This window comes from Rhinatrema bivittatum, chromosome 6 (genome assembly GCF_901001135.1).
Source record: "Rhinatrema bivittatum chromosome 6, aRhiBiv1.1, whole genome shotgun sequence".
Classification (NCBI taxonomy): domain Eukaryota; kingdom Metazoa; phylum Chordata; class Amphibia; order Gymnophiona; family Rhinatrematidae; genus Rhinatrema; species Rhinatrema bivittatum.
Genome location: NC_042620.1, coordinates 926,659 through 942,513, shown reverse-complemented (window position 1 = coordinate 942,513; position 15,855 = coordinate 926,659). Strand labels below are relative to the sequence as shown.

General features: G+C 43.3%; 1 protein-coding gene across 1 annotated transcript in view; it reads left to right on the top strand.

Annotated features, from left to right (window-relative positions):
• LOC115093339 (unconventional myosin-X-like) overlaps nucleotides 1-15,855 on the top strand; it is a 556,890-nt gene that overhangs the window by 262,327 nt on the left and 278,708 nt on the right. The window contains exon 29 of the mRNA XM_029604967.1: nucleotides 8,696-8,789. Within this exon, the coding sequence (XP_029460827.1) occupies nucleotides 8,696-8,789 (94 nt within the window). The remainder of the gene's footprint in view (nucleotides 1-8,695; nucleotides 8,790-15,855) is intronic.

Here is a 15,855-nt window from a genome sequence, read left to right as displayed (position 1 = left end):
TTTGCCAAGAGTTGATAGCAGAGTTAGGGTTAGATAGGTCCAGGTTAGGACGTTCTTTGATAAGAGAGTTGCCGAGGTCTTCTGATGGACATGGTTTCCTGTAGTGCAGAGTGGTCACCTGACGGGGAGCAGAAAATCCTGTCAATGACTTAATGGTAGAGGTGATCATGAAATGGTCTGACCATGGAACCGGGAGGCATAGAGGGGGTGAAAGTGGAAAGAGGTTGGAATTTGTGAAGATAAGGTCAAGAGTATGACCTGCTTTATGTGTGGGTTGGTTGATGTGTTGTTTGAAACCCATGTCTGAAAGTGCTGATAGGAAGGCTTCGCAGTTAGGAGATCGAGGATTGGCATCGATATGAAAATTGAAATCTCCAAGGATTATGGCTGGTGAATCTAGTTTTATGTATTTTGCAATGATTTCCACCATAGGAGAGACATCTTGTTCTAAAAGTCCGGGTGGAGCGTAAGTGAGTAGGGATGTGAATCGTTTTAGGACGATTAAAATTATCGTCCGATAATTTTAATATCGTCTTAAACCGTTATGGAACACAATACAATACAGATTCTAACGATTTATCGTTATAAATCGTTAGAATCGTGAGCCGGCACACTAAAACCCCCTAAAACCCCCCCCCGACCCTTTAAATTAAATCCCCCACCCTCCCGAACCCCCCCCCCCAATAACTTAAATAACCTGCGGGTCCAGCGGCGGTCCGGAACGGCAGCGGTCCGGAACGGGCTCCTGCTCCTGAATCTTGTCGTCTTCAGCCGGCGCCATTTTCCAAAATGGCGCCGAAAAATGGCGGCGGCCATAGACGAAAAAGATTGGACGGCAGGAGGTCCTTCCGGACCCCCGCTGGACTTTTGGCAAGTCTCGTGGGGGTCAGGAGGCCCCCCACAAGCTGGCCAAAAGTTCCTGGAGGTCCAGCGGGGGTCAGGGAGCGATTTCCCGCCGCGAATCGTTTTCGTACGGAAAATGGCGCCGGCAGGAGATCGACTGCAGGAGGTCGTTCAGCGAGGGTTCCGGCGCCTCGCTGAACGACCTCCTGCAGTCGATCTCCTGCCGGCGCCATTTTCCGTACGAAAACAATTCGCGGCGGGAAATCGCTCCCTGACCCCGCTGGACCTCCAGGAACTTTTGGCCAGCTTGTGGGGGGCCTCCTGACCCCCACGAGACTTGCCAAAAGTCCAGCGGGGGTCCGGAAGGACCTCCTGCCGTCCAATCTTTTTCGTCTATGGCCGCCGCCATTTTTCGGCGCCATTTTGGAAAATGGCGCCGGCTGAAGACGACAAGATTCAGGAGCAGGAGCCCGTTCCGGACCGCTGCCGTTCCGGACCGCCGCTGGACCCGCAGGTTATTTAAGTTATTGGGGGGGGGGGTTCGGGAGGGTGGGGGATTTAATTTAAAGGGTCGGGGGTGGGTTTTAGGAGGTTTTAATGTGCCGGTTTTTCGATTTTTCGATTTTTAACGATTTTTCACGATATTTTACCCCCCCAAACGGCAACAATACGATTCCCTCCCCCTCCCAGCCGAAATCGATCGTTAAGACGATCGAGGACACGATTCACATCCCTATAAGTGAGTAGGATTTGGAGAGCTTTAGATTTGAAAAGGCCTATTTCCAGTTTGGGAATTGTGTTGATAGGTTGAAGAGTGAGGTTGAGCGATTTTTTGGCCGCTATGAGGAGACCTCCCCCTTTTCTCTTTTTTCTGGGTAGGGAGAAGATATCATATATCTGTGTGGGGAGTTGATTAATTAAGACTGAGTCTGATGACTTCAACCAGGTCTCCGTGATGGCACAGATATCTAGTTTGGCATCGAGTAGATAGTCATGAAGAATGTGAGTTATTTTGGTAATTGACTGGGCGTTGAAAAGAGTTAAGGTGAAGAGATCCAGACCCAGCAATTGTGTAATGGGGGAGATCATCACCGGAGTTAGATTTCTGCGTGTTATAGGTTGATAACGTAGCAAAGGCTTTGTCTTGAAGCAGATGTTATGGTGCAGAGTATGTATCGGGTATGCGAACATCATGATGGGATTGAAGAGAACACTTTTGATGGGATTTGTCAGCAGATGATATTCTAAGATGTAAAGGAAATGAAGATTTGAGGAAGTATTCTATGAAGGAGAAAAGAATAAAATAGTACTGATATTTGCTAATTATTTGTTGAATGAATGGTGGGGAGGCTAGATTGTACTGAGTTGGCTGATTGAAATCGTGGGATGGATGGATGAATGCTGAGGTTTGCTGGGTGTTTGCTGAAGGTGTCTGGATGTTTGCTGAGGATCCTGGATGATTACTGAAGGAAGCTGTGTGTTTGCTGGAGGTGGCTGGGTGTTTGCTGGGGTTCCTGGATGAATGCTGAAGATGGCTGGGTGTTTGCTGGGGTTCCTGGATGAATGCTGAAGGTGTCTGGATGTTTGCTGAGGATCCTGGATGATTACTGAAGGAAGTTGTGTGTTTGCTGGAGGTGGATGGGTGTTTGCTGGGGTTCCTGGGTGAATGCTGAAGATGGCTGGGTGTTTGCTGGGGTTCCTGGGTGAATGCTGAAGATGGCTGGGTGTTTGCTGGGGTTCCTGGATGAATGCTGAAGATGGCTGGGTGTTTGCTGGGGTTCCTGGATGAATGCTGAAGATGGCTGGGTGTTTGCTGGGGTTCCTGGATGAATGCTTGAGGTGTCTGGAAGTGTGCTGAGGATCCTGGATGAATGCCGAGTGTATCTGGAAAATGCTAGAGAGGACTGACTGCCTCTTCAAGGTCCTGGTGCGCACGAAGGGGCGCACAAAGGGGCTGGCCCCTTTGTCGCGCTCCTTAGGCGCGCGACGCCTGGAGCCGTCTCGGCCCTTTAAAGGGCTCTGAAACGCCGGATCTGTCGTCGGGGTAGGTAGGCGGGCTTACCGGCTCCCTTCTGAGTCGCGTTGTTGTTTTCTTTTTCAGCGCTGATTTTTTATTTTCGTTTTTAATTATAGCGATGCGATGCGGCGAGCTTCCCAATGACCACGTGGGTGGTCAGTGGGTGTAGATATATTATAGGCAATTATTAACATATTATTTCCTGAGGAAGGGGGAAACATAGGGAGGTAAGCAGGGGGGGTGGTGGCAGGGTAGGAACAGGGGCGGGAGGGAGGGAGGAGAGAGGGAGAGGGTAGGAAGGTGAGAGTCCATGTTGGTTGATGGAGGCTCCTTCAACGGTTACACAATAGTAGGTTTCATATTAGGAGTTACCACCCATGAAAGAGATCTAGGCGTCATAGTGAATAACACATTGAAATCGTCGGCTCAGTGTGCTGCTGCTGTCAAAAAAGCAAACAGAATGTTGGGCATTATTAGAAAGGGAATGGTGAATAAAACGGAAAATGTCATAATGCCTCTGTATCGCTCCATGGTGAGACCACACCTTGAATACTGTGTACAATTCTGGTCGCCGCATCTCAAAAAAGATATAATTGTGATGGAGAAGGTAAAGAGAAGGGCAACCAAAATGATAAAGGGGATGGAACAACTCCCCTATGAGGAAAGACTAAAGAGGTTAGGACTTTTCAGCTTGGAGAAGAGACGACTGAGGGGGATATGATAGAGGTGTTTAAAATCATGAGAGGTCTAGAACGGGTAGATGTGAATCGGTTATTTACTCTTTCGGATAGTAGAAAGACTAGGGGGCACTCCATGAAGTTAGCATGTGGCACATTTAAAACTAATCGGAGAAAGTTCTTTTTCACTCAACGCACAATTAAACTCTGGAATTTGTTGCCAGAGGATGTGGTTAGTGCAGTTAGTGTAGTTGTGTTTAAAAAAGGATTTGATAAGTTCTTGGAGGAGAAGTCCATTACCTGCTATTAATTAAGCTGACTTACAAAATAGCCACTGCTATTACTAGCAACAGTGGCATGGGGTAGACTTAGTTTTTGGGTACTTGCCAGGTTCTTATGGCCTGGTTTGTCCACTGTTGGAAACAGGATGCTGGGCTTGATGGACCCTTGGTCTGACCCAGTATGGCATGTTCTTATGTTCTATTTATGTTTGTATATTTAGACATGTACCCTATTTATGCATATATGTATGTGACTATGTGTTATTTTCATTTGTATATGCTAATTTCTATGCACTTAACATTTTGAAAATTCACCTTAAAATTACTAACCACATAGACAGACATTGTTTAATGTGTGTGACAGTCAACATGGTTTTTGCAAAGAAAAGTATTGCATTACCAGTTTACTAGAGTTTTTTTAGGGTGTTAATAAACATGTGGACAGAGGTGAGCTGGCTGATATAGTTTCTGGATTTTCTCAAGAGAGAGACTTGAGGAATTGGGAGGTCATGGGATCAGAAGCAGTGTCCGGTTGTGGATTAGTAACTGGATAAAAGACAGGAAACAAGATAGAACTAAATGGTCAGTTTTCCTAATGGAGAAAGATCATTAGTGGAATGCCCCAGGGGTCTGTATTGGAACTTGTACCATTTAGCATATTCATAATTAATCTGGAGAAAGGAATGATGAGTGAGGTGACCAGATTTGCAGATGATACAAAATTGTTTTAAGTCATTAAAATGACAGCAAATTGTGAAGAACCTTGAGAGACTAAGAGGCCAGACTTCTATATGGCAGATGTAATTTAATGCAGACAAGTGCAAAGTCACGCACCTAGGGAAATATAAGTACATGATGCTGGATTCCATGTTATGACTTACCACCCAAGATAAGGACTTTGACGTCCTGGTGGACAACACCTTGAAATCTTTGGCTCAGTATGCAGCAGTGGTCAAAAAGGCAAATAGATGTTAGGAATTATTTGAAAAGGAATAGAGAAGAAAACTGAGAATATCATAACGCCCTTGTACAGAGCCATTGTGCGACCACACCTTGAGCACTGTGTGCAGTTATGGTTGCCCACATCTCAATAAAAGACATAGCAGACTTAGAAAAGTTACAGAGAAGAGTGACAAAAATGATAAGGGAGATGGGAAAGCTCCCTATGGAGAAAAGCTAAACAGATTAGGGCTCTTTAGCTTGGAAAAGAAATGACCGAGAGGGAAAGGTTTGAAATGTATTAAATCATGAGTTAGATGAAACAGGTAGATAGGGAACAGTTGCTTAACCTTTCAAACAAGGACTAAGGAATATTCTATGAAACAAGCAACCAGAAGACTTAAAACAAAATGTAGGAAATATGTTTTCACTCTGCGCATGATCAAGTTATGGAATCTGTTGCCAGAGGACATGACCAAGGTGAGTACCTTAGTGAGACTCATCAGAGGACTGGACAGGTTCCTGAAGGAAAAGTTGATGAACTGTTATTAGCCAGGAAGGTTTGGGAAAGCCAGTACTTACTCTGGGAGTGAGATATAAGAAACAGATCTACTATTGGAGACCCAGACTGGCCTCTACTGGAAACGTAATGCTGGGCTCGTTGGACCTTGGTCTGAGCCAGCCTGGCACTTCTTAGCACACTGAAGTGGCGGAGTGAACAACACACACATCTAGTGCAAATCTTATGTTCTTTCAGGTATACAATGCCGCTTCTGTACTGGGAGTTATTACCCAGGAAAAGGACCTTGAAGTCTTTGTGGTCAATACATTGAAATCCTCTGCTTAGTGAGCGGCGGTGGTCAAAAAAGCAAATAGAATGGTAGAAATGAAGAATAAAATGGAAAATATCATATTGCCTCTGTATCAAACTGTGATGCCACCGCACGTTGGGGTAGATTTTCAAAGGGGTACGTGCGTACCCCCCAAAAACCTACCCCAAACCCTCCCTTCACGCGCCGAGCCTATTTTGCATAGGCTCGGCGGGGCGCGCATGCCCAGGGATGCGCGTAAGTCCCAGGGCTTGCATGGGGGGGCGTCAGGGGCATGCTGGGGGTGACGTGGTGTTTCGGGGGCGTGGTTCCAGCCAGGGGGCGTTCCGGGGGCATGGCAGTGGCCCCCGGACCAGCCCCTGGACCGGAACATGGAACGCGGCAGCCGGCCCGGCGCGCGCAAAGTTACGCCTGCTTCGAGCAGGCGTAACTTTCGTGATAGAGGTGGGGGTGGGTTAGGTAGGGGAAGGGAGGGGAAGGTGGGGGGAGGGCGAAGGAAAGTTCCCTCCGATGCCACTCCGATTTCGGAGCGGCCTCGGAGGGAACGGAGGCAGGCTGCGCGGCTCGGCGTGCGCAGGCTGCCGATTTTGGGCAGCCTTGCGCTTGCCAACCCTAGATTTCAATAGATACACGCGGCTACGCGCGTATCTATTGAAATCCCGCGAACAAAAGTATGCGTGTGCGCAGATTTATAAAATCTTCCCCTTTGAGTTTTATGTGCGGTTCTGGTTCTCCCATCTCAAGAAAGATGTAGCAAAACTAGAACGGGTGCAGAAGAAGCTGACAAAAATGATAAAAGGGGATGGAACACCTCTCCTGTGATGAGACACTGTACCATTCACTTGCCCAGTCTCTGAGAGGTCCATATTCAAATGCATTTAGCCTGATAAAAGCCTGTGTGTTTGTGTGCACCGTGTGTGTCTTTGTCTGTGTGTGTGTGGCTGTCTCTGTGTGTGCCTTTTGTGTTTGTAACAGTGCTTTATAGACAGGACATATTATCTTTGCACACTGCCTGGTGTGCAAAGGTAATATGTCCTGTCTATAATATGTCTGTCTATGGCCACCTGGTGGCCATAGACAGACATGGCAGTGTGATTGATATGAACAACTGACACAAGCCTTATATACACATATATAGATGTGTGATATGGAACAATTTAGTAGGAGATGGTTATTTACACTATCAATTATTACTAGGACTAGGGAACACTCCCTGAAACTAACAATTAGCAGATGTAAGGGGCGATCCGGGAAACTACAGACCGGTTAGCCTGACTTCAGTGCCAGGAAAAATAGTGGAAAGTGTTCTAAACATCAAAATCACATATAGAAAGACATGGTTTAATGGAACAAAGTCAGCATGGCTTTACCCAGGGCAAGTCTTGCCTCACAAATCTGCTTCACTTTTTTGAAGGAGTTAATAAACATGTGGATAAAGGTGAACCGGTAGATGTAGTATACTTGGATTTTCAGAAGGCGTTTGACAAAGTTCCTCATGAAAGGCTTCTAGGAAAAGTAAAAAGTCATGGGATAGGTGGCGATGTCCTTTTGTGGATTGCAAACTGGCTAAAAGACAGGAAACAGAGAGTAGGATTAAATGGACAATTTTCTCAGTGGAAGGGAGTGGGCAGTGGAGTGCCTCAGGGATCTGTATTGGGACCCTTACTTTTCAATATATTTATAAATGATCTGGAAAGAAATACGACGAGTGAGATAATCAAATTTGCAGATGACACAAAATTGTTCAGAGTAGTTAAATCACAAGCAGATTGTGATAAATTGCAGGAAGACCTTGTGAGACTGGAAAATTGGGCATCCAAATGGCAGATGAAATTTAATGTGGATAAGTGCAAGGTGATGCATATAGGGAAAAATAACCCATGCTATAATTACACAATGTTGGGTTCCATATTAGGTGCTATAACCCAAGAAAGAGATCTAGGTGTCATAGTGGATAACACATTGAAATCATCGGTTCAGAGTGGTGCGGCAGTCAAAAAAGCAAACAGAATGTTGGGAATTATTAGAAAGGGAATGGTGAATAAAACGGAAAATGTCATATTGCCGCTGTATCGCTCCATGGTGAGACCGCACCTTGAATACTGTGTACAATTCTGGTCGCCTCATCTCAAAAAAAGATATAATTGCGATGGAGAAGGTACAGAGAAGGGCTACCAAAATGATAAGGGGAATGGAACAACTCCCCTATGAGGAAAGACTAAAGAGGTTAGGACTTTTCAGCTTGGAGAAGAGACGGCTGAGGCGGGATATGATAGAGGTGTTTAAAATCATGAGAGGTCTAGAACGGGTAGATGTGAATCGGTTATTTACTCTTTCGGATAGTAGAAAGACTAGGGGACACTCCATGAAGTTAGCATGGGGCACATTTAAAACTAATCGGAGAAAGTTCTTTTTTACTCAACGCACAATTAAACTCTGGAATTTGTTGCCAGAGAATGTGGTTCGTGCAGTTAGTATAGCTGTGTTTAAAAAAGGATTGGATAAGTTCTTGGAGGAGAAGTCCATTACCTGCTATTAAGTTCACTTAGAGAATAGCCACTGCCATTAGCAATGGTTACATGGAATAGACTTAGTTTTTGGGTACTTGCCAGGTTCTTATGGCCTGGATTGGCCACTGTTGGAAACAGGATGCTGGGCTTGATGGACCCTTGGTCTGACCCAGTATGGCATTTTCTTATGTTCTTACATTTTGAAAAGTATTTTTCATTCAGTGCATAATTAAGCTAAAGAGGTTGTTGCCAGAATATATAGCTGAGGCTAATAATGTAATTGAGTTTAAAAAAGGTTTGCACACATTTCTGGAGGACTTTGGTTTCTCCACTGCTTAATTCTTGTATATAGTGTACATGAAACAGACCTTCATTCTGGGATCCAGACAGAGACATGTTACATGTTGCTGGGCTCAGTGGACCATTGTTGTGACTCATCACAGCACCACTCAGGAAAAAATATCTGGTTAGTGGACTTTGTACCTTACCCACCTCATACAACCCTCACATTGCATTTGATTTTATGAAAAGCAAGCAAATAATCTGTCTTGAGTGTGTTGTTAAAAATGTTACTTTTTCTCCATGACTTGCTCCACAGTGGCTGGTTTAATGTCCTGAGTCGTGTTCACAGTGCTACAGCTCAACAAGTGCACGATATGCGAGATGAGCAGGCCAATCCGAAAAATGCTGTGGTGAGTTATGCATGGAAAAGCTCTGCAGTACTTCCTTGTCAGAAGGAGGGCCATGATGACGAAAGCGTACTGGGAAGGAAGGGCTGCTCTTGGTTTCGGAGAAGGTTTATAGTGGATTAGATGTTGCCATGTAGAATGCAAAATCCCAGGAGCAGGGTTTATGACTGGTTAGGAGGGGCAATGAGATAAAAGTAATGAGCAGAGATGAGCAACAGTGAGGTATTCAAAAGTCATTTAGAAGGATAACTTATTTGTCTAAATGGTAAGTTTTGGTATATTCAGCTAGATTTTAGTCGGATGACTCATTATCTGGGTAAATCTAGCTGGATAAAAAAAAGGTACTCCATAGGCCTAACAGGGAGGAGATACTTATATCGCTAATATTTTTTTGGGCGCTTTGAAGTCCTGAATAAAAGTGCAAAAATGGAATATAAACCTAAATAAATAAAAATAATGTTCAGACTTATTCAGCTAACTTTAGACCTGTTAATGAAGTCTAGTTAGCTGGTTATGTTATCTGGCTAATTTTAAACTTACCCAATTATATTCAGGGGGACTGCAGCACCACTGAATATCCCAGCTAACTTACAGGGTCATTTATCAATTTGTGATAGGCCGGTATTGCGTGCGTTATGGTGTTATCATGCGCAATAATGCTGTAACGTACGTGAAAAACGGTGTAGCACTAATTCCTTATGCAAATTTCACATTAATATTAAAATGGGAGGAGTGTGGGTGGGATAAATGTAAAATAGGTCTGTGATCTCCTTCGCACATTATCGTGGGTTTTTATTTCAGAAAATAACTACACCCTTTTTTATTGGCATTACGGGCAAAAAAATAATTATTGCACCCGGTATCACACAGTGCAGTATTATTGCGGCGCGTATTGCATGCGAAATAAACTCCGAACATTACACACCTACCATGCCTTCCTGGACCAATAAAAACACCTGATTTTACCAGGTCAAGTCTACTAAAACCATTTCGTTTGTGTCAGTTGTACTTATAGAGGCATTCATGATGCCTCGCCAGGCTCGCCGCAGACAAGAACACATGGAAGAAGAACAATGTGAACAGCAGCCAAGGCCACTTCCAAGACATTTCATGGAAGTACCAGCACCTCAGCCAGAGACTGTGCTATTACCGGCTCAGGGCCGCTCGATCATCTGGCACACAAGTGGCCTCAGCGCTGGAGATACAGGGAATGTATATTTCCATCGTGCACCTCCTTGCTGGGCATGCCAGAGGACTTTGTGCTTAGCACAGTATCACCTCAGCTCTTGAGCAACCCAGGAACTATATGAAGACCTCCAAGGGGCTCAGGATCTGGTCACCCAAAGGTCCCATGCTGTCCCCGGCCTCACCAAACTCTTGGCTTCCCTCTATTTCACATCAAGCGGCTCCTTCCAAGCCACAGTAGGGGTCATGGGGGGGGATATCCCAAACCACTTTCTCATGCTGCCTCAACCAGGTCATTGAAGCAGTCACTGACTGCATTAATCGCTACATCAAATTTCCTTACAAGTGTCAGGAGTTGATGGACTTGAACAGAGGTTTCTATGCCTTCACGTACTTTCCTAATGCTGTCGGAGCTATCAACCGCACTCACATGGCCATCATTCCACCCAGTCAGAGAGAGGATACGTACCGCAAGAGAAAGCACTTCCACTCCATCAACATCCAAGTGGTTTGTGACACCGGAATGCACATCTTGAACGTGGTGGCCAGGTACCCAGGAGTCGCATACGATTCCTTTATACTTAGGCAATTGGGCCTCTTTGACAATTTTGAGGCTGGCCTGTATGGTGATGGTTGGCTTGTAGGTAAGACACCCTTTTCTTTGTAAGGTACATGTCTGCCTATATATATGTACATAATGGCACCAAAATGGGGGGGTGGATGTGGGGGAGGACACGGTTGGTGGCCTGTCAAGTGCCTTGTATTCACGTATAGTAGCCAACTAGCCATTGGCAAACAATGCATGTATCATCGGTACATGCTAGAGAGATAAAGTTCCTGGATGGAATAAATGTCAGTTTTATGGAGCAATTGGTTCAGGAACCAACGAGAAAGGGAGAAATTTTAGATCTAATTCTCAGTGCAGCACATGATTTCGTGAGAGAGGTAATGATGGTGGGGCCGCTTGGCAATAGTGATCATAATATGATCAAATTTGAATTAATGACTGGAAGTCATGTGAGTGGAAGGGGGACAGTAAGCAAATCTGCGGCTCTAGCACTAATCTTTCAGAAGGGACACTTTGATAAAATGAGAAAAATAGAAAAAAACTGAAAGGAGCAGCTACAAAGGTAATAAGTGTGCAAGAGGCATGGACATTGTTAAAAAAAAAATACCATCCTAGAAGCACAGTCCAGATGTATTCCACACATTAAGAAAGGTGAAAAGAAGGCAAAACGATTACCGGCATGGTTAAAAGGTGAGGTGAAAGAAGCTATTTTAGCCAAAAGATCTTCTTTCAAAAATTGGAAGAATGATCCAACAGAAGAAAATAGGATAATGCATAAATGTTCACAAGATAAATGTAAGACATTGATAAGACAGGCTAAGAGAGAAATTGAAAAGAAGTTGGCCGTAGAGGCAAAAACTCACAGTAAAAACTTTTTAAAATATATCCAAAGCAGAAAGTCTGCAAGGCAGTCAGTTGGACCGTTAGATGATAGAGGGGTTAAAGGGGCACTTAGAGAATATAAGGCTATCACGGAAAGATTAAATGATTTCTTTGCTTCGGTTTTTACTGAAGAGGATATTGGGGAGATACCCGTTCCAGATAAGGTTTTCATGGGAATTGATTCAGCTGGACTGAACCAAATCATTGTGAACCTAGAAGATGTGGTAGGCCTGATTGTCAAACTGAAGAGTAGTAAATCACCTGGACCAGATGGTATAGACCCCAGGGTTCTGAAGGAACTCAAATATGAAATTTCAGATCTAAAGATTTGTAACATATCATTAAAATCATCCATTATACCTGAAGACTGGAGGGTGGCTAATGTAACCCCAATATTTCAAAAAGGGCTCCAGTGACGATCTGGGAAACTACAGATCAGTTAGCCTGACTTCAGTGCCAGGAAAAATAGTGGAAGATGTTCTAAAAATCAAAATCACAGAACATATAGAAAGACAAGGTTTAATGGTACAAAGTCAGCATGGATTTACCCAAGGCAAGTCTTGCCTCACAAATCTGCTTCACTTTTTTGAAGGAGTTAATAAACAAGTAGATAAAGGCGAACCGGTAGATGTAGTGTATTTGGATTTTCAGAAGGCATTTCATGAGAGGCTTCTAGGAAAAGTAAAAAGTCATGGGATAGGTGGCGATGTCCTTTCGTTGTTTACAAACTGGCTAAAAGACAGTAATCAGAGAGTAGGATTAAATGGACAATTTTATCAGAGGAAGGGAGTGGACAGTGGAGTACCTCAGGGATCTGCATTGGGACCCGTACTTTTCAATATATTTATAAATGATCTGGAAAGAAATACGACAAGTGAGGTAATCAAATTTGTAGACGATACAAAATTATTCAGAGTAGTTAAATCACAAGCGGATTGTGATAAATTGCAAGAAGAGCTTGTGAGACTGGAAGATTGGGCATCCAAATAGCAGATGAAATTTAATGTGCAAGGTGATACATATAGGGAAAAATAACCCTTGCTGTAGTTACACGATGTTAGGTTCCATATTAGGAGCTTCCACCCAGGAAAAAGATCTAGGCATCATAGTGGATAATACTTTAAAATCATCAGCTCAGTGTGCTGCAGCAGTCAAAAAAGCAAACAGAATGTTGGGATTAGGAAGGGAATGGTTATTAAAACGGAAAATGTCATAATGCCTCTGTATCGCTCCATGGTGAGACCGCCCCTTGAGTACTGTGTACAATTCTGGTCGCTGCATCTCAAAAAAGATATAATTGTGATGGAGAAGGTACAGAGAAGGGTGACCAAAATGATAAAGGGGATGGAACAGCTCCCCTATGAGGAAAGACTAAAGAGGTTAGGGCTGTTCAGCTTGGAGAAGAGACGGCTGAGGGGGGATATGATAGAGGTCTTTAAGATCATGAGAGGTCTAGAACAGGTATTTATTTATTTATTTATTTTTGGTTTTTATATACCGGAAGTTCCTGTATACAATACATATCACTCCGGTTCACATTTAACAGAGATAACTATCGCCGGGGAGGCGGTTTACAAGGAACATATCGTATATAATAAACGGATAATCTAAAATAAAGTACAGTAGATGTGACTCGGTTATTTAAACTTTCGAATAATAGAAGGACTAGGGGGCATTCCATGAAGTTAGCAAGTAGCACATTTAAGACTAATCAGAGAAAATTATTTTTCACTCTGTGCACAATAAAGCTCTGGAATTTGTTGCCAGAGGAGGTGGTTAGTGCAGTTAGTGTAGCTGGGTTCAAAAAAGGTTTGGATAAGTTCTTGGAGGAGAAGTCCATTAACTGCTATTAATCAAGTTTACTTAGGGAATAGCCACTGCTATTAATTGCATCAGTAGCATGGGATCTTCTTAGTGTTTGGGCACTTGCCAGGTTCTTATGGCCTGGTTTGGCCTCTGTTGGAAACAGGATGCTGGGCTTGATGGACCCTTGGTCTGATCCAGCATGGCAATTTCTTATGTTCTTACTTACAGTGCATGTCTATCTTCCAATTTTGCACGTATAAACATTTTGAAAATTTACCCAAAAAACTTGTGCGTAAAGGGAAGAAAGAAAATGAATGTGTAAACCTGAAATATAAATGAGATGTAATAAATAAATGAATCTGGGAAGCTGTTCACTACTTTCTGATGTTCTGCTAACTGATCATCACAGGATGTGTAACGTGTCGTGGTCTGGCAGGCTGGAGTCAGGGAGTACCCCAACACACGTGGTACAGGACCACAGGGCCAAAGTGGAGCTGGTCTTCTGCCTAACCAGGCCCCTCTCCCCACAGGTTGACCCTTGGGTTATGGGGGCTGGTAGGTCTTTCCTCCTGGTGAACCCCAGAACTGTAAGCTGGACATAGGTACTGACTGGGAGCAGGATCCAGGCAGGGATTGAGGACAGATGGGACCTGGCTGGCCAAGGACAGGACTGGACAAAAAAAGAACATGACTAGACAGGCAATAGGAAACAAGAGAGCCCAATATGGTACAAGACTGGACAAGGTAAGTCTAATAGAGCCAGAGGCCACAAGGCAGGGATTGATAGGTCCAGAAAGCTATTGACCAAGATAAGAGATCCTAGAGGGCTGCAGAACAAGGCAAGGAAGCCTGAAAGGCTACAGAGCAAGACATGGAGCCAATGTACATTACAGAGCATGGCAAGAGGCCCAGATAGGCCACAAGACAAGACAGGAGGCCCAGGATAGCCACTAGGCAAGGTAGAAGGCCTGGGTTGGCCACAAGACAAGACCAGAGGCCTATGTAGGCCACAAGACAAGATATAACAAGTCAAGGCTGGCCAGGTCAAAGAACCAAGGTAACTCCTTGAAGAGGCACTAAGGGACTAGACAGGCTGGGTTAAGTAGGGCTGGGGCATCAAATGATCAGTAAGGAGGTAACTTGCACAGCTGGTAGCAGTGCTCACTGATGAACCCTGGTGGATGGGAGGCTGTGCAGCAGGTGAAACCATAACATATCACTTCAGTTATTTACAAACAGAAGGTGTCATGACTATGTATCATTAATGAGGTCAATATGCAAAGCCATTTAGATGGATATCTCACATGTTATCCATCAAAATGACTAAGTCTGAATATTTTCATTGCTTATCTGGCTAACAGTTTTTGATGGAGAAGTCTTTATCCAGCTAAGATTTAGCCAAATAAGAAAGGTGAATGTTGGGGGCACTATGGGATGAAGCAGAGTTAGACAAATAACTTATCCAGCTAACTACAATATTAGTATTATCTAGATAAGCTTTTGGCCTAACTCTAACCGCTAGGCTGGTTTCTAATTTAAAACGTTCTGATAGAATATCACCAGTGCTTTGTAGCCTCAATTGGTTACCTGTTTGTGACCGGATTTCTTTCAAAATAGGTCTAATTGTCTTCAAACTTTGTAAGTCCAACTCATCACATTGGTTTAATGCTTTATTGAGAATATATAAACCAGTCAGATGTTTGAGATCTTCGCAGTTAAACAATCTTGAAGTTCCTTCTATTCGTCAAGTTCGTTTGTTTAATACTAGAGAGACCTCTTTTTCAATTGCGGCACCTTCTCAATGGAATTCGATCCCTATAGATTTGAGATCTATGGATGATGTTAAGAAATTTAAATCTTCTTATAAAGAATTTCTCCTTGCCCGTGCGTTTAAGTTGTAACGCAATGTATTGAATGTCATTTGCTTCTGTGTCGATGAGTATTGTATTGAAGTGAATACTTTTGACTTCATACTTAGATGTGACAGTGTTTTATTTTTGTTTTCTTATTATAGTGTTTAATTTATAATGTTTGTTTGTTTTAGTTTCTGTGAAACTTTGTGATTTTATTATTATGTATGTAAAATACTGTATCGCGCGCACAGGAGAGCGGGTGCTCGCCCGCTCTCCCGCAATTTTACTGTATCGGCCCGATTGTTGTGATCAGAGCACACTCAACATAGTTCCTGCCAAGGTTTTGGATTACAACAAGGGTATCTCATTTGATTATGACCAATTTCAAAAACATTAATTTGATAAACATTTGAGAAGGAACATTCATATATCTTAAGTTGATACATTTGAAAAGAAAAAATAGCAAAACAGTAAAATTCTATTTTCATATGAAAAAAGAAACAAACATATTATTACGGTGCACCAGTTGGGCTATAGGTGGAGCCAATTCTGTCGCTCTAACCTTATATTCATTGCACCAGACAAATTATTTTTGCCATAAAAAAGCAATATCTCCCATACGTCATGTTTTATATTAACTCTATCAATCACAAACACCCAAAACCACACAAAGTGTATTCCAGTGAACCTCTATTTGTTGCACAAAAAAATAATAAATGGTTAAACTGGTATATTTTTTATGTCATATCACATAGCCATCAAATCTTGTAGGACC